This window comes from Arvicola amphibius, chromosome 13 (genome assembly GCF_903992535.2).
Source record: "Arvicola amphibius chromosome 13, mArvAmp1.2, whole genome shotgun sequence".
Lineage (NCBI taxonomy): Eukaryota > Metazoa > Chordata > Mammalia > Rodentia > Cricetidae > Arvicola > Arvicola amphibius.
In genome coordinates, this window is record NC_052059.1 from 44205544 (window position 1) to 44229399 (window position 23856).

At 46.0% G+C, this 23856-nt stretch overlaps 1 protein-coding gene across 1 annotated transcript in view; it reads left to right on the plus strand.

Moving 5' to 3' along the window:
- Positions 1-469: 469 nt before the first annotated feature.
- Positions 470-23856, plus strand: part of Piwil2 (piwi like RNA-mediated gene silencing 2) — a 62674-nt gene continuing 39287 nt past the window's right edge. The window contains 10 exon segments of the mRNA XM_038310647.1: positions 470-552; positions 3217-3453; positions 6603-6690; positions 6853-6991; positions 7923-8129; positions 8930-9040; positions 18029-18146; positions 18754-18878; positions 19871-19951; positions 20425-20538. Coding sequence (XP_038166575.1) covers positions 3262-3453; positions 6603-6690; positions 6853-6991; positions 7923-8129; positions 8930-9040; positions 18029-18146; positions 18754-18878; positions 19871-19951; positions 20425-20538 — 1175 coding nt within the window. The 5' untranslated portion in view covers positions 470-552; positions 3217-3261.

Sequence of the window (23856 nt, forward strand, 5' to 3'; positions counted from 1 at the left end):
TGAATCTTTCATGCAAGTGGGATTTCATTAGGGTTGGAGCGTACCCCCCCCCCCCCCCCCCCCACTGTGGTGGCTTTGGTGCAAGCCCTCAGTACCGGGCAGTACCAGTGCTCTACCACAAAGCTACAGCCCTAGAGCAAGTTTTGTTATTTACCACCTGTATCTTACAACCTTTAAACTGGGAGGACAGAGCAGGTCACCGTCAACATGAACCTATTAACTAAATTTGTTTACAGGAGCAGCCCACCGAAAGGGACTCAGGACCACCCACGCCCTTTGAAACTACTCCCGTGACTTCTACCACCGTTTTTTTTTTGGGGGGGGGGGGGGAAATCAACTTCCACACAGCTAGGCTCCTTGAAAGGGCGAGCCAATGAGGTGGGGAAGCCATCGGAGCGGCATGTTGTCTGGCCAATGGGCTGAGCTTCTGGGCTGGGACATCCAAAAAAATCGGGACTGGGGCACGTGGCTCATTTAAAGTGGCGGGTGGGATGGGGAAGGCAGTGTTCTTCTAAGGCAGGGTGCTTCAGGGTCCTGACGACTCGAGGCCAGGTGAGAGGATGAGAGTCAGATGTGAGCAGTCAGGGGGGCATGGGGGCAGGCGCAGGCGTGATGGGCTTTTGCTCATGCGCCTGGTGGTGAGCAGAGCGCTCTCAGCTAGGGCCCTCCCCTTGGGTTGTCTCCTACCCCACGCCCCTCCCCCATAAGCACGAGGTGGCGTGGGCGGGGGGGGGGGGGGCAGGGTGGACTGGAATTCGTTATTCCAGGCCGAGTGTGCGGGAGGAACGTAGGGCCTGGAATAGGAGGGAAAAGAGGTGGCTCGAGAAGGAAGGACACTCGCTTGGGGTTCAGTGACACAAGCCCTAGAGAGAAAACTAGGCCAGACTCGGCTGGCCACAATCCAGTTGGTCGAAAAGGTATTTTGCTTTCGTGGACCCTGGGTGGGTTTCGCTGTGATGGGCTTGGCCTCAGGTTAGGCCCGAGGCCTGGTGGGTCCAACCCAAAGGGCACGCGTGGAGAAGCGGAAGAAGATAGGACTGGTTGGGGACCCTTCACTGGCCAGGGCTTGAGAGCCAACCCAGTAAGGACACCCACTAGAAGGAAGGCCCTTCAGGAGAAGGAGTCCGAATCTGTACATGTAATATTAGGAGGGTAAGAAGGATCCCAGAGGTTTGTGTTATAGCTTCGTATGTACCAGTTAGACAACTGACTTCTAGAGTCTTAGGTAGGGCTAGGGTGGTGTGGCAAAAAGTACCAGCTTCTGAGGAGCAGGTTTAGCAATCAAAGGGTAGAACTGTGGTAGTCGTTGAGAATGGAAAGAAAGCCTTAGTGGCTTTTGTAGTACAAGAGGCAGTGCTTTAGTTCAAAGGCTTTTGGAAGCCCTTAAGCTACTTCCATCTGGACCAGCACTGAGGAGTTAGTTGAGTGTCCATCTTTCTACGTGTGGCTGGGTTTCTCTGTAGCTAGTAGTGCAGGCAGGTTTTCGAAAGCTCAGAAGAGATTCCTGAGATTGCAGAGTGTAGCTCAGTGGTCTAATGAATGCATAAGGCCTTGGGTTTGATCCCCAGCACAAGCGGGTAATAAAGGAAGAAAGAAAAAAGATTCTTCAAGGATCAGGAGCAGGTCAGGCCAATGAAAGAAACCCTTTACAGAGTGAGTCTTGAAATCTGTAAATCATAAAATGATTCTGAAGAGGACTGATAGATTTGAGAGGCTCGGGCTCATCCCTAGGTAGCTGGGGAGGGAAAGCATTTAATGGAACTTGTGAGAGTTAGCAGGTAGTACAGGCTCAAAGCAGGAAGCTTTTGTTCCTTGGGGACTTCAGTCCTGCTGGGGTTTGAAAAAAAAAAACTGGATAAAGATTCAGAAAAGCAACTAAACCCAAAAGAGTAGAGTAGAACACAGTTATAGATTGTGTGTGGGGGGTGGGGGGACACAGGGACAAGGCCGTGATAAAGGAGAAAGCAAAACAAAAGCCATACATATTTGTTGACAGTTATTTTATAGTATGGAGGTGTCAGCTACAGCAAATCACACCCATACATAAAACATTGTTCCTTTCTACTTTCTACAGTAGGTGGTTGATGGACAGTTTCCAGAGAGGCTGTTTAGGTAGAGAAGTTCAAGGAGGGCTTTGGTTAGTGGAAGGTGCTTAGAATGTTCTTAGCTCCACTAGGAGTCTAGATGGGCCATGGGAGTTTATTCCTATAATCCCAGCACACAGGAAGAATGCAAGTTCAAGGCCTGCCTGAGCTATGTACACAGCAAGACCCTGTCTTATAAATAAGACAGGTGTGGTGGCCCATGCCTGTTATGCCAGCACTTGGGAGCTTGAGGCAGGAGTATTGTCAAGAGTTGAAAGGCAGGTAGGGCTACATAGCAAGACCCTGCTTCTAAAGAAAATACTTTGTTTTTTGAGACAGGGTTTTTCTCTGTATCCCTTGCTGTTCTGGAACTCACTATAGATCAGGCTGGCCACAAACTCACAGAAAATGTTTTTTAATTAAAAAAAAAAAAAACCTTTGGAGTGCATCTGTTACAGGAGACTGGTCCTGTCACTGATCCATCTGACCTGTTTTGAGAAAAGGAAAAGGCAAGCAGGGGGAATTTAAAAACCTTTATTAGTTCTTTGAGCTTGTACTCATCCCTCCCCAGATTCTTCCCAGATCCACTCCCCTTCCCTACCGGCCCAACTTTGTGTTCTGTTTTTTTTTTTTTGTTTGTTTGTTTGTTTGTTTAAACACCCATAAAATCTAATTTGTGAAGCCCATATTCTCCTGGATGTGTGGCCTTTTTCTGGAGCATGACCAGTTTACTAGAGGTTGTACTGATAAGGCCCCCCCCACCCCCCCCCGCCCAGCTATCAATTGCCAGTAGCTCCTTGGCTAGGGATGGGCTTCGTGCCCACCTGCTCTCTCCATGCAGGGAGTGGGTATGGCTTGAGCAGTAACCATCCACTTTCTGATTGTATATAAGTCTCACTGCACAAGATGAAAGTCATACCTGGCATCATTGTCGGGCCAAGAACTTATGACTAGACAGGTCCTAGGTCTTAGGGTAGAATCTTGTTACTGTTATTCTGCTTAGTGGACATAGTATTAAACCGACTCCTGAAGACTTATTACAGCCATAGATTAGTACATCTCTCAACTCTCAGCAGAAAAGCTTCTATTTACAATAGATGCTATATCTCTAATCCTTTGAAAATGCTGGCAGGTAATTAATCAGAACAGAATCGGCAGCCATTTCTACAGTCTCTCGATGGATCCTGTCCGGCCATTGTTCAGGGGGCCCACCCCTGTCCATCCATCTCAGTGCGTTCGGATGCCAGGCTGTTGGCCCCAAACTCCTAGACCTTTGGACTCAGGATGGGGTAGGGCAGGACCTGCAGGCAGAGGCCTTGTGTTTAGAAAGCCAGAGGAATCCAGTCCACAGCTCCAGCCAGTACAAAAGGTAAGATTACTTCAGAGGGCTTAGGAAATAGGATGCTTTCTGTAAAATCAAGGGCTGTTATTTTTATTTTTGGTTTGTTTTTGGCAAGTAGTTGCATCTTGTGCAATTCAGGTCCTAGAGAAAGTGCCTGAAAATAAACACTAGACGGACGTGGGTGCCTTGGGTTGGTTTCTAGCTTCCGTCCTCTCTTTTCTTCATTTTTTTCATCCTTTCATATAGAATTGAGAAGTTCAAACACAACCTGTTGCTGCTTCTTCTTCTTTTTTTTTTTTTTTTTTTTGGTTTTTTGAGACAGGGTTTCCCTGTAGTTTCTAGAGCCTGTCCTGGAATTAGCTCTTGTAGACCAGGCTGGCCTCGAACTCAGAGATCCGCCCGCCTCTGCCTCCCGAGTGCTGGGGATTAAAGGCGTGCGCCACCACCGCCCGGCTGTTGCTGCTTCTGAGTGTTCAGATTCAACTCTGATTAGCTCTGTAGTACTGGCAACAATCTTGCCTCCGAGGTAATAGTTGTTTAGTTTGTTTCTTTCAAAAATCCCTGGACAGCCTGGTGATGGTGGCACACGCCTTTAATCCCAGCACTCGGGAGGCAGAGGCAGGCGGATCTCTGTGAGTTCGAGACCAGCCTGGTCTACAGAGCTAGTTCCAGGACAGGCTCCAAAGCCACAGAGAAACCCTGTCTCAAAAAACCAAAAAAAAAAAAAAAGAAAAAAAATCCCTGGACAAAACTTCGTTGAAGATAAAGAGGATCCTTGCTGTTGCTGCTGTAGTGTGAGCAGATTTAATCTCTCAATTCTATGGTGATTTTAAGAACAGTATTCAATATAATTAATATGTCAAGGGTACAGAATGCATATAGATAATGGAGCTGTGATTATTCTAAGCAGAGTTGGAAGGGTGAGGACCAAGGTTTTTCTGAGAAGGCTGACAGCAGTGCTGGATTTCGGTCAGAGGAGATGCTGTGATTTGCATGTGGCTTTTACTCACCTTGCAGTTGTCACCCGTGCAGCAGCGACATTTCAGGACCCACAGCAGTGCAGCCATGGGTTTCAGTGGACATTGTTTAGAAGGAGAAAGCCGCAGACTGGGACTGTGGCTGCAGGGCAGCTGGTAGAGGGCATGCGTGGCACCTAGGGTTTGATCCCCAGCCCCACGTAACCATGTGTGGATGCGCAAAGCTGTAATCCCAGCACTGTGGAGGCGGAGAAAGGAGGGTCAGAAGTGCAGTATTTATCTTTGACTATGTAGCAAGTTTGAGACCAGCCTATAAAAAAAAAACAAAGCAAAATACAAACTCCTAATCTTCTGATAGCCTTCAATGATTTTTCTTTTTTTTTCCATAAAGTGGATTAACCAATGTTCTTGTTCCCTTTTAACTTGGCTATCTCGGAAACAGACCTGGGAAAGGGCTGGGGAGAAGACTCAGTGGGTAAGGACCTGAATTTGAATCTTCAGCACCCATGGAAAACCTGGGCACAGAGGCACAGTTATGTATGCGACCCTTGTCTGTAATCCCATGACTCCGATCTGGAAAGTGGAGATGGCAGAATTCAGAGACGCTCCCAGATGAGCAAACAAGCAACAAGAGACTGGTCTCAAGGTGGAAGGCCTGTTCTTGAGGTTGTCCTCCAGCTTGCATATACCCACTGTGGCACACACATGCCCATAGTCACACTAATTCACAGAGATAGAAAATGTTTTTGATTTTTAAAATTAAATAAATTGAGAGCCGGGCGGTGGTGGCGCACGCCTTTAATCCCAGCACTCGGGAGGCAGAGGCAGGCGAATCTCTGTGAGTTCGAGACCAGCCTGGTCTACAAGAGCTAGTTCCAGGACAGGCTCCAAAGCTACAGAGAAACCCTGTCTCGAAAAACCAAAAAAAAAAAAAAAAATTAAATAAATTGAAATTTAATAATAAAACTAATCAAACAAACAAAAGCCAGGGCTGAAGAGGTGGCTCAGCAGTTAAGAGCTCTTGCTACTCTTCATTCCATGTTGGCTCTTAACAGTCTGTAATGCTGTTAGGAGGGAGTCTGATGCCTTCTGCTGACCTCCACGGGCACCAAGCACACACATAGTGCATACACATACATGCAGGTAAACCAGTCATGCATATAAAATTTAAAATACTAAGTAACTGAGCAAATGGTACATGCCTTTAATCATAGCACTTAGGAGGCAGAGGCAGGTGGACTTCTGTGAGTTTGAGGCCACCCCAGTTTACATAGTGAGTTACAGGTCAGCAAGGGCTGCGTAGTGTGACCGTACCTCAAAATAAGTAAATAAAAATTAAAAACCTGGAAAAGCAGACAAGTATTTTGTAGTATTTTCTTACACTGTCCATCATTTTGTTGCTTTTGTTTTGTTTGTTTTTACTGTTGTTGAAATAGGATTTCTCTGTATAGCCTTGACTGTCCTGTGAATTCACTGTGTAGACCAGGCTGGCCTAAAACTCACAGAAAATCCATCTGCCTCTGCCTCCTGAGTGCTAGGGTTAAAGGCGTGTGCCACCAGGCCTAGCCAAATTCATAGACTTTTTAAAAAATGTATTTCTTGTATGTATGGGTGTTTAGTCTGCATGCATGTCTGTGCACCACATGCATGCCGGGTGCCTGTGGAGGCAGAGGGCTTTGGAGCATCTGCTACCACATAGGTGCTGGGAATCGAACCCAGATCTTCTGGAAGAGCAGCCAGTGCTCCTAACTGCACAGCCATCTCTCCAGCCCCTTAAATTCATAGTTTTTAATTCAACTACATTTACTTTAAAGTCTACCAAGAGGTGGTAAGAAGTATTGAAATTTTTTATGAAGAACTATCCTTTTTTTAAAAAGTTTTTTTTAACTTCCATTTATTTTGTGTGTAGATGCATGGTGTGTGTGTGTGCATAGGCACATGTGACACAGCAGGTGTGGTGGTCAGGGGACAACTGGTGAGAGTGGTTCTCTGCTTCCTCCATATGGGTCCCAGGGATCAAACTCAGATTCTCAGACTTGACAGTAGGCACTTTGATTCTCTGAGCCATCTCACTGGCTGATATCTCTTATTCTTATAACATTGATAGAATTTGGAGAAGGCGATTTTTTATTTAGAAAGCCATTGTTTCTAGGGTTCCAATCCATTTTTAGGATAACCTTACTAATTACCTTTCCCTAGGAGTCTGTGGGTCTGGTGTCCATGTTCCGCGGCATGGGTCTTGATACGTCTGTCCGGAGCCCTTTGAAACGAGACGTGCCTTCTCTAGGTATGTAGAAGTCAGCTGGAAATGCGGAGGCATACGTGTCGCTTGGTTCGTGTGTGACAGAGGCCTGTAAGATTTGGCTCTGTGTGCACATGCTTTGCCTTCAGAAACCTAAGTGTGCGACATGCTCAGCTCATAGTAACAGCTGACATTTGGCTCTTGCAGGCAGAGGCGTTCTAGGTCGAGGCTTTTCCGCTAACATGGTTCGCAAAGACAGAGAAGAACCCCGTTCCGCTTTGCCTGATCCTTCAGTGCTGGCAGCTGGGGACAGCAAACTGGCAGAGGCTTCAGTTGGTTGGAGTAGGTAAGTCAAGTCACTTGTCCCATAATCTCACATGTAGGACGTAAAGAGAGGCTCTGGGCTAGGCATGTTATCATCCAGATGAGCATTCCCAAGATGGGTGTCCAAGGTGGGTATTTTCTGGGAATAGTTGGTGGCCGCTCATCCAGGAAGTCATTGGGAAGGGAGAGTAGTTTCCACTGGGAACCACAGCTTCTTTTGACTCTTCAGAAGGCTGCCTGATGGTAAAATACGAGTCACATTCCCCTTAATTCTAGCTAGAAAGGTGGCTTTGACAGGGCATGTGAAGAGTGGATAGTGAGCAGGTCTTTATTCTAAGAGAACTCTAAGGCTGACCTTGGGTCCACGGGAGGCAGTGGTTGTGCCACAGCTTCCTTGGGAGTGTGTGTACCGTGTTGCTGACCTGGTTGCTCCAGGGACCTTGGAACAGTTTTGTGGAGGCTGTTGATGTCTCTGATCTCAGTACTGTCCCCAGTCTAGGCTGCAGACAGGTATGTGTCTATGAGAAGCCCTAGGGTCGTGGCCAGGCTTCCCACTGACCAGGTCGTCATGCCCATTCACACCAAACTGCCCAATAAGGAACTTGTTGAGGCCCTGTGTAGAGCCAAGTTCAAGTTCCCTGGCCGCCAGAAGACCCTACCTCAAAGAAGATCCATGCTTCACTAAGTTTAATGCAAATGAATTTGAAGACCTGATAGCTGAGAAGCGGCCCCTCGATGGCTGTGAGATCAAATATACCTCAGTAGTGATCCCCTGGACACATGGTGGGTCCTGCACTCCTGGGGGCTTCCCTGTGTTGTCCTGCACGCCACCAAATAATGTTCAGTAATAAAATCACAACCAGTTTTTACAATGAGATGAATGGTACACTTGAGCGGATTGTCTAGATGCACTGTAGGCCAGAAAAGCCCTGTTTGCCTCTTCTTCATTTCAGAATGCTGGGAAGAGGCAGCTCTGATGTTTCCTTGTTGCCACTGGGAAGAGCAGGCAGCAGTATAGGCAGAGGAGTGGACAAACCTCCCAGTGCCTTTGGCCTGAGTGCTCGGGATACCCCTCGGCTGCCACAGCCTCTAACTCTGTCTCCGACCCCACTGCACCCTGCAGATCCCCTTCCAGTCCTGACTATGGAACGAAAGGAAAAGTGAGTTCCGATCACCTTCTGCTCTGGAGGAGGGATGGTGGAGGCAGAGGTGCTTCTGCAGCCTGCGCTCAGCCTGCTAGGTATCAGTGTGGATGCTGTCCTGTGAGTCCACGTTCATCTGGGCTGATACAGGTTGGAGTGTGTTTGCCTTTTTGACAGAGGGGAGATAGGCAAAGAGATTCTTGAAGAAATGATGGGTTTAACTGTGACTATAAACAGTTGGGTGTTTCGGTGAGCAGACACATGGCCTGTCACTTGCCTTCCACATCACACTGACGGTTTGCTGTCATGTTGAAGATAAGGATGTCACCTAGGAGGAGGATTAACAGCCTCTCATCTCTCTCTCTGTGGAAGTAATTCTTTGTCCTTAGGGAGCTGGCCTTGGTTATTTTAGCACTGTTTGCAGGGCAACCTGGATGACTTTACCATGTAATTTGACGTGGCTGCATTTGTACACCTTGATTCCCAGTTTGTGTATCTGTAAGTGAAATGGGAAAAATTATTTTCCCAGTCTTTTCCTTGTTGATGGGGACTGGTCAGTTGGTTATTGGGGTATATGCTGTGTGTGTGTGTGTGTGTGTGTGTGTGCGCGCGCGCGCGCGTGCGAGAGAGAGAGAGAGAGAGAGAGAGAGAGAGAGAGAGAGAGAGAGAGATGTAGTACCAGCTGGCTTTGAACTTCTGGGCTCAAGGGATCTTCTGCTTTAGCCTCCAGAGTAGATGGAACTAAGTTGTTTATTCTCATGCCTGGCTTGTGCTTTTTTTCTTCTTTCTTTATCTTTTTTTCTTTCCCTCTGTTCCAGAGAGATTTTGGTCAAGCAAGGATCAAAAGGAACACCCCAGTCTTTGGGACTGAACCTCATCAAAATCCAGTGTCATAATGAAGCAGTTTATCAATATCATGTGACTTTCAGGTATGTGCACCTGGTTTTCTCCCTCGTGCACTTTCTAGAGGACAGGGATGGTCTGGAGGTAACTCGGTACTCATCTGAACTGCTCCTCACTGACTGCTCCCCATGCACTGAGCCTGCACTTGTTTCTGGGAGGAAGTTCAGAGTTAGTATGTGTATGTTCTTTAGCTCTTTTCCCAATTCAGGCTTTGATTTCCTAGGCACAGGTTCGTGGTCTGAGGTTAGACATGGATTTAAAGTGGAAGAGATGGACTGTAAGTTCAGGGCCTGTGATCTGCATGGGCTCCTCCTTTAGCCTTTCCTGTTTCTCTGGCTGTACTAGTGCTTGAACCCAGGCCTCACACATGCTAGGAACTGCTCTGCTACTGAGTAGCATCCAGTGCCCTCCCATGGTCTCTTGGCTCATCTAATTTTTTCCCCTTTCTTAAGTTCCATAACTCACAAAACCTCCTATACACACATTATCACAATCGACATTTCATATCATATCTCTCCAGTGACAGTCCAGGGTTAAACTCAAGGGTGTGGACCTGAGATGCTCAGTGGTTAAGAATATGTGCTGCTCTTGCAGAGGACCTGAGCTTGGCTCCCAGCTCCCTTTTACCAGTTGTAATTCCAGATCCAGGTGGATCTGACACCACACCCACACACAGACACAGACACATACAGATGATTAAAAGTAATAAAAATAAATCTAGAAAATAAAATAAACTCAGTTTGAAATCAAAGGAAAAAACTTTAATTTTATAGCAACATTTTAAGATTTTTTTCTTTTTAAGCATAATGGTTCCTAGTAGTTTATGTTCTCTTCGTAAAATATGAAAGCCTTTCTCTGGAGGTCATTGGCTAGAATCATGAAAAACAGCTGTTTTGAAATACATTCGAAGGGAACGTGAGGGTAGAGACCTGCACTTTTCTGACAGTTTCTGTAACTGGAGCTGACCCTAATGTTTTCCTGTGTGTACACATTGTGACACTCCCTGACCTATCTGTGACATCGCCTACTTGTGGGGAGAGCACGCAAGTCCCTCTTAGCAGCGTATTAGAAGCTGTCACTCACTGAAGCTCACTCTCCCATGTCACAGAGCACGGCTGCCTTGATGGGCACCTCTTGTTCCTCATCTCACCATTACCCTACTCTGTATGAGTTTGGTTTTTCTTTTTTTAGATGCCACCTATAAGTGAGATCTTTAAAAAGGATTTTAATTTATGTGCATTTATGTGTCTGTGCATGGGTATGTGCACATGTGTGCAGGTACACAAGGAGGTGAGAGGTGAGATCCACCTGGAGCTGAAGTTACAGGCAGCTGTGGGCCTCTGCCTCCCCAGTGCTGGGATTAAAGGTGTGTGCCGCCACCAGCTGCAGCGCGTGCTCTTAACCGCTGAGCCAGCTCTGTAGGTGAGATCTAGAATTGGCCAGTTTCTCTGAAGATAATGTCTTACAGGCTCCTCCATACTGCAAATGAGAGTCATTTTCACAACTAGAGAAGAGAGGTATGGGCAACACTATGGTGATCCCAGAACTTGGAGGCCGAAGCAGAATTGTCTTTCATTCAAGGCCAATCTGGCTACATAGTGAGTTCCTACAGATACTGTAACTGGTCAGAGTATTAAGAATTAAATGATCGTGAAGTGCTCAGTTCTAAATGGAATAATTATATCCCTCCCACTGAACCTCATATAGCACTGTGGAAAAGGAATGGAGAGAAGGTTAAGAGCTGTGGATAGGAAGTATGCCTCTAAAAAAACAAAGCACAGACTCTCAGCGTGGCATAGACATTGCATTTGTGAATTCCCTGCGGCTGGGTCATCTTGCAGAACAAACAGGATTGAGCCTGCTAACATTTTCTCATGGATGGAGGAGAGGTCGATGACGCCCTGTCCCTCCTGAGAGACAGTGGTAGTTGATGGTCGTTGGGAACGGGTATAATTTTCTTCACTGGTGTAGTCTTTAAAAGTTGCCTATTTTGTAGTAACTAATATCATACAAGCAACCTTAGTGAAACTCAGTGCGTCATACACAAAGACATTAAGGCCAGGGGCTGGAGAGATGGCTCCAAAGTTCAGAGCACTGGCTGCTCTTCCAGAGGACCCGGGATTCAGTTCCTAGAACCCACATGGTGACTCATAACCATCTGTAACTCCAGGGGATCTGACACTCTTTTCTTTTTTTTTTTTGTTTGTTTGTTTTGTTTTGTTTTTTTTTTTTTTTTGTTTTTCGAGACAGGGTTTCCCTGTAGTTTCTAGAGCCTGTCCTGGAGCTAGCTCTTATAGACCAGGCTGGCCTCGAACTCAGAGATCCGCCTGCCTCTGCCTCCCGAGTGCTGGGATTAAAGGCATGCGCCACCACCGCCTGGCCCTGACACTCTTTTCTTGTATCTCCAGGCACCACACACACACATGGTGCACAGACACATATAATAAAAATAAAGTAAAAATTTAAAAATACATGAAAGTAGGAGGGGGAACTTTCCTCTTTTTTTTCCTAATTGTTTTCAGGAAAACCTTACTAGTTTTATTTATTTATTTTAGATTGTGATTTTTTTTTTAATAAAGACTGGGCACAAACCCTCATATCAAGACCAAGTATGAGGAAAAGGGTCCTAAAAGCAGGCAGAAGAGTCAGAGACACCTCCACTCCCACTGTCCGTCCCACAGAGACACCAGGTCAGCAACAATAACATATATGCAGAGGACCTCGTGCAGACCCAGACATGATATCTGCTTCAGTCTCTGTGGGCCCCTGTGAGCCCTGCTTAGTTGGTTCTGAGAACTGCCTCCTGGACCCCTCTTCTACAGTGCCTCCTCCCCCACTTCCATGAGGTCCCCATGCTTCAAGGGGGAGGAACCCTATGGAGACCTCCAACCTGGGCTCTTTCTCCACCTACTGTTTGGCCGTAGGTCTCTGAAACTGCTTCCACCGGCTGCTGGAGGAAGCCTGTGATGACAGCTGGGTAGGCATCCATCTATGAGTGCAGCAGAGCATCTTTAGGAATCATTTGATTGATTTCTTTTTCCAGTAGTGTTTGATTCTACCCTGGGTCTCTGGGCTCTCCAGCCTCCAGTTCCTGGTCATCCAGGCAGTGTCAGGCATGGGCTCCCTCTTCTGGTGTGGACTGCAAATTAGACCAGTCACTGGTGGGCCACCCTGCAAGTTCTGCCTACCATTGCCCCAGCACATCTTACACGCAGGACAGATTGTAGGTTGAAGGTTTTGTCTCTAGGTTGGTGTCCCAGTCCCACCACTTGGAGCCTTACCTGGTTACAGAAGATGGCCAGTTCCGGCTCCATATCCTTTATTACCAGGAGGCCTTGCTAGGGTCACCCTCATAGATTCCAGAGTTTTCACTGCACTAGGTTTCCACTTTGTCCCCCAACACCTCCCAGTTCCATCCATCCATCCCACCCCACCTGATCTCTCCTGTTCCTGTCCCCACCCCCTCTCAGGCAACCCACAAATGTATTTCCCCTTCCCAGGGAGATCCTTTTGTGCCTCCTTGTTACTTAGCGTCTCTGGGTCTGTGGATTATAGCATAATTATCATTTATTTAACATCAGATACCTCCTTATGAGTGAGTACATACCATGTTTGTCTTTCTGGGTCTGGGTTACTCAACTCAGAATGATTTTTTTCTGGTTCCATCCATTTGCCTGCAACTTTTGTGATGTCATTTTTAACAGCTGAGTAATACTCTATTGTGTAAATATACTATATTTTCTTTCTTTTCTCTTTGTTTTGTTTCATTTGTTTGTGGTTTTGAGGCAAGATTTCTCTCTGTTAACAATCTTGGCTATTTTGGAATTCACTTTGTAGACCAGGCTGGCCTCGAACTCTATGGAGATCTGTCTGCCTCTGCCTCCCAAGTGCTGGGATTAAAGGCGTGTGCCACCACCGCCCGCTAAAATAACCTTTTTTGGTTTTCTTTGTATATCTCTGACTGTTCTGGAACCCTGGAACTCACTCTGTAGACCAGACTGAACTCAAATTCAGAGATTCACATGCCTCTGCCTTCTAAGGACTTGGATTAAAGGCATGCACCACTATTATCTGGCTGCCACATTTTCTTTAGCCATTCTTTGGTTAAGGGACATCTAGATTGTTTCAAGTTTCTTGCTATTATAAATAAAGCTGCTATGAACATAGTTGAGCAAGCATCCTTGAGGCAGGATAGAACATCCTTTAGGTATATGCCCAAGAGTGGTATAGCTGGGTCTTGAGGTAGATTGATTCCTAATTTTCCGAGGAATTGCCATATTGATTTCCATAGTTGCTGTCCAAGTTTACACTTCTACCAGCAATGGAGGGGTGTTCCATTGCTAGCATGAACTGTCACTTATGTTATTGATCTTAGCTATTCTGACAGGTATAAGGTGGAATCTCAAAGTGGCCTACTTGGACTTCGGCTGGCCAGCATGGTTGAACAGGGGGTCTCTGCCTGAGTCAGGGCCAGAGGCATGGTGATGAAGAGCGGAGAGGACACTGGGGACAGGGCTGGAAATACCAAGAGAGTCTGAGGGTGGGTGGTCTACCTGGAATTCTGGCAGTCAGCACGGCCTCTCTGGTCAAGCAGGGGGTCTCTGTCCAAGTTCAGTACTTCTTAGGAAGAATGGCTTTATCTGAAGAGGGAGGAGAGGATAGGGTAATGGGGTGAAAACTACGGAAGTTCATTATATACATGCATGGAACTTTCAGAAGAACAGTAAACGATATGGTATAGAACTTTAGTGTGTATTTCACATTTTCTGTATGCTGATGAATATGTCATGGCTATTGTGAAATTTCTAAAGTAAATCTAGGTTTGTATATAGATGTTTATTTGAGATGATTGTATATCTTTTAGATCTATATATGTAAGTGGGTTACTGAATCATACATAGTGTTCGGTTTTTATATACATATGTACATGTATATTCAAGTGTTCATATATGCACACATGTGAAGTCCAGAAAACACCCTCAGGTGTCATCTTCAGGAATGTCATTCACACCTTTCAAAACAAGGTCTTTCATTGGACTGAATTAGGCCAGACTGGCTGACTAGCAGACCCCAGAGATCCTCTTGTCTGTAGGGACACAAGAACATGCCATGGAGGCTGAAGAGATGGTTCAGTGGTTAAAACCACTGTCTGTTCTTCCAGCGGACCAGAATTGACCTGTGTTCAATTCCCAACAACTCACAGAGGCTCACAACTATCCAAAACACTGTATATAAACACTCTCTGCTGGCCTCCACAGGTACTACACACGTACGGTTCCATAAACAAGGTGATATAGCCGGGCGGTGGTGGTGCACACCTTTAATCCCAGCACTCAGGAGGCAGAGGCAGGTGGATCTCTGTGAGTTCGAGGCCAGCCTGGTCTACAAAGCTAGTTCCAGGACAGGCTCCAAAGCTACAGAGAAAGCCTGTCTCGAAAAAAAAAAAAAAAAAAAAAACCAAAAAACAAAGTGATGCCATCCTGCCCTGTATTTTCGGGTGGAGGTTGTTGAGTGCTGGTCCTTGCGTTTGCAAGGTCAGAACTTCACCAATTAAGCCTTCTCCTCAGCTGTGCTCTCAGTTCTTGTAGGGTCTCCATGCTGTTTTCCAAAATGGCTCTACTAAGAAATGCGGATTTTTCAAGGAAAGCCATTAAATGATGGGGAGGTAGAAGAGGGAAAAAGGAGAAGAGAGTGATGGTTGGGGGCAGGGACCAGAAGAACTGTAGCCACCAAAGAACAGATCTGCCCGGATAAGGACAAGGTTGATTTGGACCACAAGAAAAAAAAGTTAACTTGATTTGCTTTCAGCCTACCCTTGGTGGTCTTCTATAAACTGCTAGAGTTGCAGAGAAAATGCCTGAGACTAAAGGAGCTAGGGAGAAATAGAACATGAGGAACAGCCCGTGAACCCTCCACTCATTTCAAAATCTGGAAAGAGGAAGATGAGGCAGCAAGATTTCCTACCAGAGAGCCAGGCTTGGTGGTGCAAGCTTTTCTTCCCAGCAAAAGTACGAGAATCACTGTGGGTTTGAGATCAGCCTGGTCTACAGAGCAGCCAGGGTTGCTATACGGAGAAAGAAACGTGTCTCAAAAAACCAACCAACCAACCAACCAGACAGACAAACCCCGAAGATTCCTACTGATAAGGAACTGGAGTAAAGCTCACATTTGATGGAAAGGGGGGGAGGCAGAGAGATGACTGAGTGCAGTCCCAGGAAGCAGGCCTAGCATGGACCATGAGGGGAGGGCTGGATGTCATAAGGAAGAATGCTGTCCTTTGTGAATGGGAAGGCAAATTCTGAGTGCAGCAGGAAGGTTTTCTGCATTGATGGGCCACGAAGAAGCCATAGATTTGCAGGGCTGGAGATTTGTGTAATCTAAATGGTGTTTGTGTGTGTGCATGCACACAGGTTCAAAGGTCAGTTCTGGTGTCCTTCCAGAGCTGTCAGCCTTATGCTTAAAGACAGGATCCCTCACTCGGACCTACAGCTCTGTTTGGGTTAGGCTGACTGGCCATCAGGTTCCAGAGTCCACTTGTCTATTGCTCCCATCACCACTGGGAACTACTAGTATAACCATAGGTGCTAGGGTCGAGCTCAGGTCCTATAGAGTTCTCCAGTTAGCTTTATGTCTGCTGAAAAACTCGAGTTACCTGGGAAGAGGCACTCTCCACTGAGAAAAATGCCCTCACTAGGTTTGCCGTAGGCATAACTTGATTAGTGACTGACATGGGAGGTCCCAGCCCACTATAGGTAGTGGCGTCCCTGGACTGGTGGCCCTGAGTGATATAAGAAAGCATGGAGAACAAGCCAGTAAGTGGCACTCTTCCATGGCTTCTGCTTCAGTTCCTGTCCTGACTTCCTGTAGTGATGGAATGTGGCCTGACAGTTGTAAACTGGAATAAACCATCTTCTCCCTCAATGTGCTTTTGGTCATAGTGTTTTGTCACAGACATAGAAAAGCTAACTAGGGAAGTGTCAGACACCTTCCTGACTGAGCCATCCACTGTTGGGGAGTATTATTTTAAGGTGTGTTACTTTGTTTATGTATGGAACGTTTGGTTTAATGGTGTAAAGATGTGTTGCTTTGTTTAGGCTATATTTGTTTAACTCTGTGAAGCTGTGATTCTTTGCCTGTCTAAAACACCTAATGGTCTAATAAAGAGCTGAATGGCCAATAGTGAGGCAGGAGCAAGGATAGGTGGGGCTAATATGCAGAGAGTTTAACTAGAAGGAGAAACAAGGAAAAGGAGGAGCAATGAGAGAATAAGGGGAGGAGGACATTAGGGCCAGCCACCCAGCCAGCCATGGAGTAAGAGAGAAAGTAAGATACACAGAAGTAAACAAAAGGAAAAAGCCCAGAGGCAAAAGGTAGCTGAGGATAATTTAAGATAAGAAAATGTGGCAGGAAACAAACCAGGCTAAGACTGGGCATTCATAACTAAGAATAAACCTCTATGTGTGATTTATTTGGAGCTGGGGTGGCGGACCCCTCAAAAAGCCAAAAGAGTAAAACATCAAACAACAATCTCCCGAGCACCAGGGACTTTTGCCGCCACAGTGTGAAGGTGATGTGGGGTAGCTGAGGGATACTGGTAACATGGAAAATGCTGGTGTGCACTGGTCTCCTGAGCTTTCTCACGGACTGGGGACAGCAAGGCCAAAGTCAGAATGTTGCTCTAAGTGTAGGTTGATTGTCCTCATCTGAAAACCCCAAACCTGAAGTCCTCCAGAATCTGAAATTTTTTGAATGTGAACTTGATGGTGTAAGTAGAAAATTACACACCAGGGAACTTTTTATATACAAATTTATTAAGGGGCCGGAGAGAAGGATCGGTAGTTAAAGAGCACTTGCTGCTCTTACAGAAGGTCAAGATTTGGTTTTCAGTACTCACATGGTGACTCAAACATCAGTAACATCAGTTCCAGGGGACCCAGTGCCCTCTTCTGACCTCCGTGGTCAGCTGGGATTAAAGGCGCGCGCCTCCACTGCCCGGATGCCAGTTTGTTACATTCATGAAAAGTTGAAGTTGCCATGAGTGAAAAAAAAGATTAAAATCTAACTTTTAAAAATCTTTATGGCAGGACACGTCTTTAATCCCAGCACTTGAGAGGCAGAGACAGGTGGATTTCTTTGAGTTCAAGGTCAGCCTGGTCTACATAGACCCTGTCTCAACAAAAAAATTAAAAACAAAGGCTGGAGAGATTTCAGAAATAAAAACCAAAACAAACACCCCACCACCACGACAGGAACTCAGCTGCTCTCGCAGTCAGCAGCATCTGTATCAGGTGGCTCACAACCCCCTGTAGCTCCAGCTCCAGGGAGCTGCTCCCTCTTCTGGCACACACAGACACATGCATATACACAGACGTAAAAATCCCGAAGAAAGACGTTGAACACTTAGAAGGAAACAGCACTTTAAAAACATGTGCCTCTGAAGACAGCAGTGATTAGCGAACCACAGTCAGCCCAAGGTCAGGTCTGGCCCACAGCTTGTTTTAAAGTGAACTTCCATTGGGGCTTTGTTTCTATGCTGGTCTGATTTTGTGTTAGGTCATCAGAGATGCACGATCGTATGTTCCTGTAAAGTCTTAGATACTTACAACATGTGCCCTTAGTGTTCTGACCCTGCCCTGAAGTCTAGAAGGGAGTACATGACACGTGAAGCTAGCTAGCGAAAATTATGGGTTAGTATTGGTTTTGTTTTCCTTCGGTCCAGATCTCTCCGTTGTTCAGAGAAGTCTCAAATACATGATCCTCATGCCTGAGCCTCTCATGAAGCTGAACAGCAGGCATACACTCCACGCCTGGTAGATTTACAATTTCTAATGTTTCTATCCAAGCAGGTATCCTTGCCTCATTGTTTTAGACAGCTGTGTAATTATAACTGTGACCACTAGGTGGAGTTGCAGTTACAAAAAAACTGCTTCTCAAAGTAATAGACGTACTGCACAGCTGTAGTAAGACTGCTGTGCGATTCAATTTGAACTCAGATCCTTTTTGTTGTTTTGCAGCCCTAACGTGGAGTGCAAAAGTATGAGGTTCGGCATGCTGAAGGACCACCAGACTGTCACGGGAAACGTCACTGCTTTTGATGGGTCTATTCTCTATCTTCCTGTCAAGCTTCAGCAAGTGAGACCTGGTGGAGAGTGTGGTGTGGGTGAAACTCCGTGCGCTCTGATGGTTCCGTAGTGGCGAAGTACAGACCCCTTGGACATTGACTTGCTCCTTCCCATTTTTAGACAGAAGGCAGACTTCTGCAGGACACAGCAGAGATCCCCCCACTTAAGTGACCTTTCACATAGGTGGAGTGGTACGAAACTTTGACCTCTGTGGCAAAGAATCATTCGAATTTTCAACATCAGGGCCTGGAGAGAGAGCTCGGCAGTGAAGAGCACTTGATTTCCTGCAGAGACCCAGGTTTGGTTCCTAGCACCTGTTACTGGGTGGCCCTTGATCCATCCTTCAATACCAGGGAACTCAAGCGCCGCCTTCCCTCTGACCTCCTTGGGCCCCCCCCCCCCCCCAACCCGCATACAATGAAGAAGAACATATTTGAAATTCAGCTTTGAATTTTATTTATTTTGTTTATCTATTGTTCACACTGATTTTGCCCGCACACAGGCTGCAGAGTGAGAGGAAGTTGAGAGCTCCATTTTGAGGCTGTAGAACTCGAATAAGTTATGGGCTACTAAGACTTCATGTCTGTAATTTCTTGTTCCTTGTACATGTTTGTTAGGTTGTTGAGTTAAAAAGCCAGAGGAAAACCGATGATGCCGAGATCAGCATCAAGATCCAGCTGACGAAGATCCTCGAGCCCTGCTCTGACTTGTGCATTCCTTTCTACAACGTTGTTTTCCGGCGGTAAGGGAGCTGCTGCAGCCTTGCGTCTCTGCCTTTAGTTCACCGTGCTTGGAGCATGGCTCCCCAGGAAGTGTGGATGGTGCCACACACTGTCTGTGGGTGGCCTGGGAAGCACTTAACGAGTGACCTTCTCATCAACTCGTTCAAAAATTATCTCTCACTCGATAGGTCAGATTTGGGTCCCTGCAATTAGGCGTGTGGGTAGCCTAGTAGGCAAATGGATTCCTTTGGATTAATTTTAGGAATTTTCAGACCAGATGTTTGCTTTAAGATAGGATTTCATGTAATTCAGGCTGGTCTCAGACTTGATAAATAGCTGAGGATTGCCCATCCTGATCCTTCTGCCTCAGCTTCCCTAATGGGATTACAAGTATGAGCAACCATATTCAGCCAAAACAGATGTCAGTATTGTTTATTTGATAGTGTTATGGGTGAAGAGACTTCTCAGAGTGCAAACATATTTGCTGGCAGATACTTTCTAGGCTTTAAAAAATATGCATAGCTTACAATTGTTTATCTTTTTTTTTTAGAGGCTTTCAGTTTTTCACAGGTGTTAATCCCAAACTACCTCTTATTTAATGAAGCAGAACTTAAAGTGAACTGAGACAAACAGTCTCCTTGGTGGGCTGTTCACAAATTCTCTTTAGTTCATGGTGAACAGTAATGCAGTTAGGCTGGGAAGTAGCCCTGTGTTTGGTGAGTTGGGCACTGAGAGAGCCTTCAACCATTTGTTCAAACTCCAGATGACTGCCTTGCTAGCTTTACGTTTCTATAGCAAGATCATTCTAAACATAAGCTACATTATGCAAAGCACAAAAACTTTTCTGCACCTTCAGTTTGTAGAGGAAGCCAAGCTAAGACTGAAAGAGCTTTTTCTATTAGACTTGGGATGCGGCTTGGTGGTGAGTACCTGCCTAACGACTGTAAAGCTCCGTGTTTCACCCCCAGTTAGGAGGAGGAGAAAGGAAACTCACCCCTCACGTTTATTTCAGGGTAATGAAACTTTTGGATATGAAGCTTGTGGGGAGAAACTTCTACGACCCTACCAGTGCCATGGTACTACAGCAACATAGGTAGGTGGTTTGTTTTTTTCCCTCTTCACTTAAGGAATGTTCTGGAAACTTTTTTTTAAGATTTATTTATTATGTGTACAGTGTTCTGTCTGTTTGTATGCTTGCTTGCCAGAAGAGGGTACCAGGTCTCATTACAGATGGCTGTGAGTCACCATGTGGTTGCTGGGAATTGAACTCAGGACCTCTTGGAGAGCAGTCAGTGCTCTTAACCTCTGAGCCATCTCTCCAGCCCTGGAAACTTTTTATTATGCCCACTATACCTAGGACAAAAACTTCACCAGTATTTTATGAAGCTAACCACAATTTAATCAACTAAACCTTTTTGTTTCTATTTTTAGTAAATTTGTACTGATACTGACTTGATTACATTCCCCCCCCCCCAGCCTTCCTTATTATTATTATTAGAAAGGACAATATCAGTATTGTGTCTAATTGGGGCATGGAATTCTGTGGCCCTGATACTCTTTCTTTAGGTTGCAGATCTGGCCTGGCTATGCAGCTAGCATCCGGAGGACAGATGGAGGGCTCTTCCTACTTGCTGATGTCTCTCATAAAGTCATTCGGAATGATTCTGTGCTGGATGTCATGTGAGTGAATGATCCATCTTTAACATGCAATTGCTTTCTGACGTTCAGAAATGAGTAGTCGGAGGACAGGCTAGACTCTGTTCTGTGGGGACTTTTTTTTTAAACTTGGTATTTTTTTTTAAATTGTTTTTTTAAAAGAAGTCAAACTATCTTTTTTTCATTGTACATACCAATCCAAGTTTCCATGCCTTCCCCTCTTCCCATTCCCTTCACTTACCCCCCGTGGGGACTCTTAATCATAAAATGTATTAAAAGAACCAAAGTCTGGTATGGTGACTCCCCCAGGGCTGAGCAAGAGATCACCTCAAGTTTAAGCCTGGCCTGGGCTATGTAGAGGGTTCCAGACCAGCCTGAGCTACAGTGTGAGATCCTGTCTGAGAAAACAGAGCAGAGAGTGGAAGGGATGTGCTGTCTCCTGAAGTCTAGTGAGATATAGGCATCTGCTGTTCTCTAAGAAGTCGGATTTCTAGGGTGGGCAAAATCAAACCAGTTCTTCTTCTGGGCCCTGTTTTTAAGTCTTGTGCCTGGTATCACCCTCTTATGTCACACAGAGGCTGAGGTGATGGGTTGGTTTTTTTTTTTTTTTTTGTTTTGTTTTTGTTTTTACTTTGGAGAGAGTCTTATTCTGTATCATGGGCTAGCCTGGAACTCACACTGTGGTCTAGGTTGGCCCCTAGTATGATTACAGTACAAAGCCACTCAACTCTAGATCTGTGACATTCAGGGGACCCTGCTACTGGCATGGCCACTTTCATCCTCAGAACTTTTTGTGTTTTTACAGACCCAGGAAATGGCCAAAGAGAAGCTATTTTCCCAGAGGTCAGAACAGCTCAGTCTTTAGAAATAGTATATATTTTTTTCATTACCCAGGAATAACTTCACTGCTTCTAGTAGCAGTGAACAAATAGGTTTACCCAATGGGTTCAGTGTTACCTGTTGCTGCTACAATCTCAGTAATTGATTTAATGGGCTTCAGGACCATCTTCAGTGTCTGCTGAGTACTGGTGTGGGTTGGCTTGGCTGCGCTAACCCCACCTACTTCCTGGTGCTTCTGCCTGTCAGGTCTCAGACCTAACTCTGCCTCTTTGTTATCCCTGCTCTGGTGCAGGCCACGTCCTCCGTATCTCCTTGGAGAAGGGTGCATAGGAGGACATGCTGTGAGCCTCAGATTAGCGAAGCTCTAGACAGAAAGTTCTTTGCACTCAGCATCGGGCAGTGCTGCTTTCCAGTCCCCTGGCCTTTGAGCGACCAGGGCCATGTTGAGTTCTCTTTCTTAAGTCTTCAGGCGTTGTCTTTACCATGCTTCCTGTCCCTTTTGGAAGGTCCTAAAATGACTCTTTGTTGTTGTTTTTTAGCATATATCAATGACAATAATGGTGGTTTCGTGCTGTTTCACATATGTTTGGGATGTATTTTGATCATCCTTGTCCCCACCCTTTCTTCTGCTCTGGCTTACCTCTTGCCGCTCCTCGCCAGCTGCTGTCTCCCCGCTGTGCACTCTTGCTGGGCATATTTTTGTGACTCAGCAGCGTAGGGTTGCTCCCGTGCCACTAAAGAAACTGCTTCCCAGTCACCCAGCAGCCATCGAATCCTCAGAGAAGGGTGGGACCTCGGTAGCCCCTCCCCACTAGCAACCTTTAACTTCCTATCAATCACTGGGGGTCCCTTGTCCTCCATGATGGAATTTTGACTGACCCAGTTTCCTTCAGGTTTCTCAATGTAGTCTCCTGAAATATTGCTTGTTCTGTGTTCCTTCCTATAATTTTAGGATTCTTTTTGGAGTAGTTTTCTTTTTGCCTGAAGTAATACTTAGAGCTTGTCATTTAGTTTAGGATTTGCTGATGACAATTTAGATGTTTATTTTGCTTTTTAAACTAAAATTCTGCATTTGGTAGATATTTCTTCTAATGTTCAGTCTGTATCCCATTATCTTCTAGCTTACATGGTTTGTATTCACAAGTCAGCTGCCTGTGTTACAATTGTTTTTTTTTTTTTAAAGATTTATTTATTTATTGTGTATACAGTGTTCTGCCTGCATGTATGCCTGCAGGCCAGAAGAGAGCACCTGACCTCTCTATGGATGGTTGTGAGCCACCATGTGGTTGCTGGGAATTGAACTTAGGACCTCTGTAAGAGCAGCCAATGCTTTTACCTGCAAACTGCTGGGCCATACACTTGTTTTTTAAATTGTCCTTAATTCTTGTCTTTTCAGAAGTTTTGCTATAGTTTATCCAGTTTAGTTTCTGTTAAAGAAAAAAGATGTGACACTTGTTCAGGAAGGGTCAGGTGGACTGAGTGAGGACCATTGGTGGGAGGGGTGGACTCAGCCATGAAGACCACGGACAAAGGGGATTGTTCTAGGAGGGCTTTTGCTATGCTGCTAGGCTAGTCCCAAACTAGTTGGGGCCGGGCAGTGGTGTCATACACCTTTAATCCCAGAACATGAGAGGCAGAGGCATGGCGGATCTCTGAGTTCAAGGCCATTCATAACCTGGTCTACGGAGTGAGTTCCAGGACAGGGCTACACAGAGAAACTCTGTCTCCAAGACAAAACAGAAACTCCTGGTTGTGTAGCCCCCGAGGTGGCTGGCACTAGTGGTGCATACCAACACATCCACATGGGAAGTGGGAATGTATAAAACAGTAATGGTGTAGGGGAGAGTAGAAGGGGTTACCAACAGGGAAACCCCACAGAGAGGGAGGAGTCTAGCCAGAAGAGGATTCTTGCTGTGGCAGGCCTAGGACATCACCTGGGTGATGAAGGAATGAAGGGTTTGATCAGATATCAAGGTTGGAATTCAAGCTAAACTGATTCAGTTCTTGCTAAAGTCTAGTGCAGTGGTGAAAATGGAAGCCTGGTGAGGAAGAGCCCAGCTAGAGTTTGGTCAAGGAGAGGCCCCTCCTCCCTTCCTAATAATGGTGGGGTCTGTGTGGTCCTCATGCAGGCCTCCGCTCTGCAGTGTCGTCTGGGCTTTCCCACCCATCTCAGTGACAGAGTGTGCAGGAGGGCAGAGGAGGAAGACTGCTTCCCGTCTGCGGTGGGCTGTCTCAGGCTCCTTGGGGAAGACCCAGGCAGAAGCCAGAGGGTTCGGCAGCACCATGGAGTGGCTCACTTCCGTGTTAGAGATACGCCTTTTTTCTGCTCAGCCTTGAGGCGTCTACAGCTGGCTTGGAACCTTGTTAAGAACTGCCTTGCTAGGCCACCTCAATTCCTGATCCACAAAGACTGAGATAATAAGTACATGTCTGATCTTTTTTATATTATTATTGTTTCTGTGACTGGAGACAGAACCCAAGGTCTCATGCATGATAAGCTCG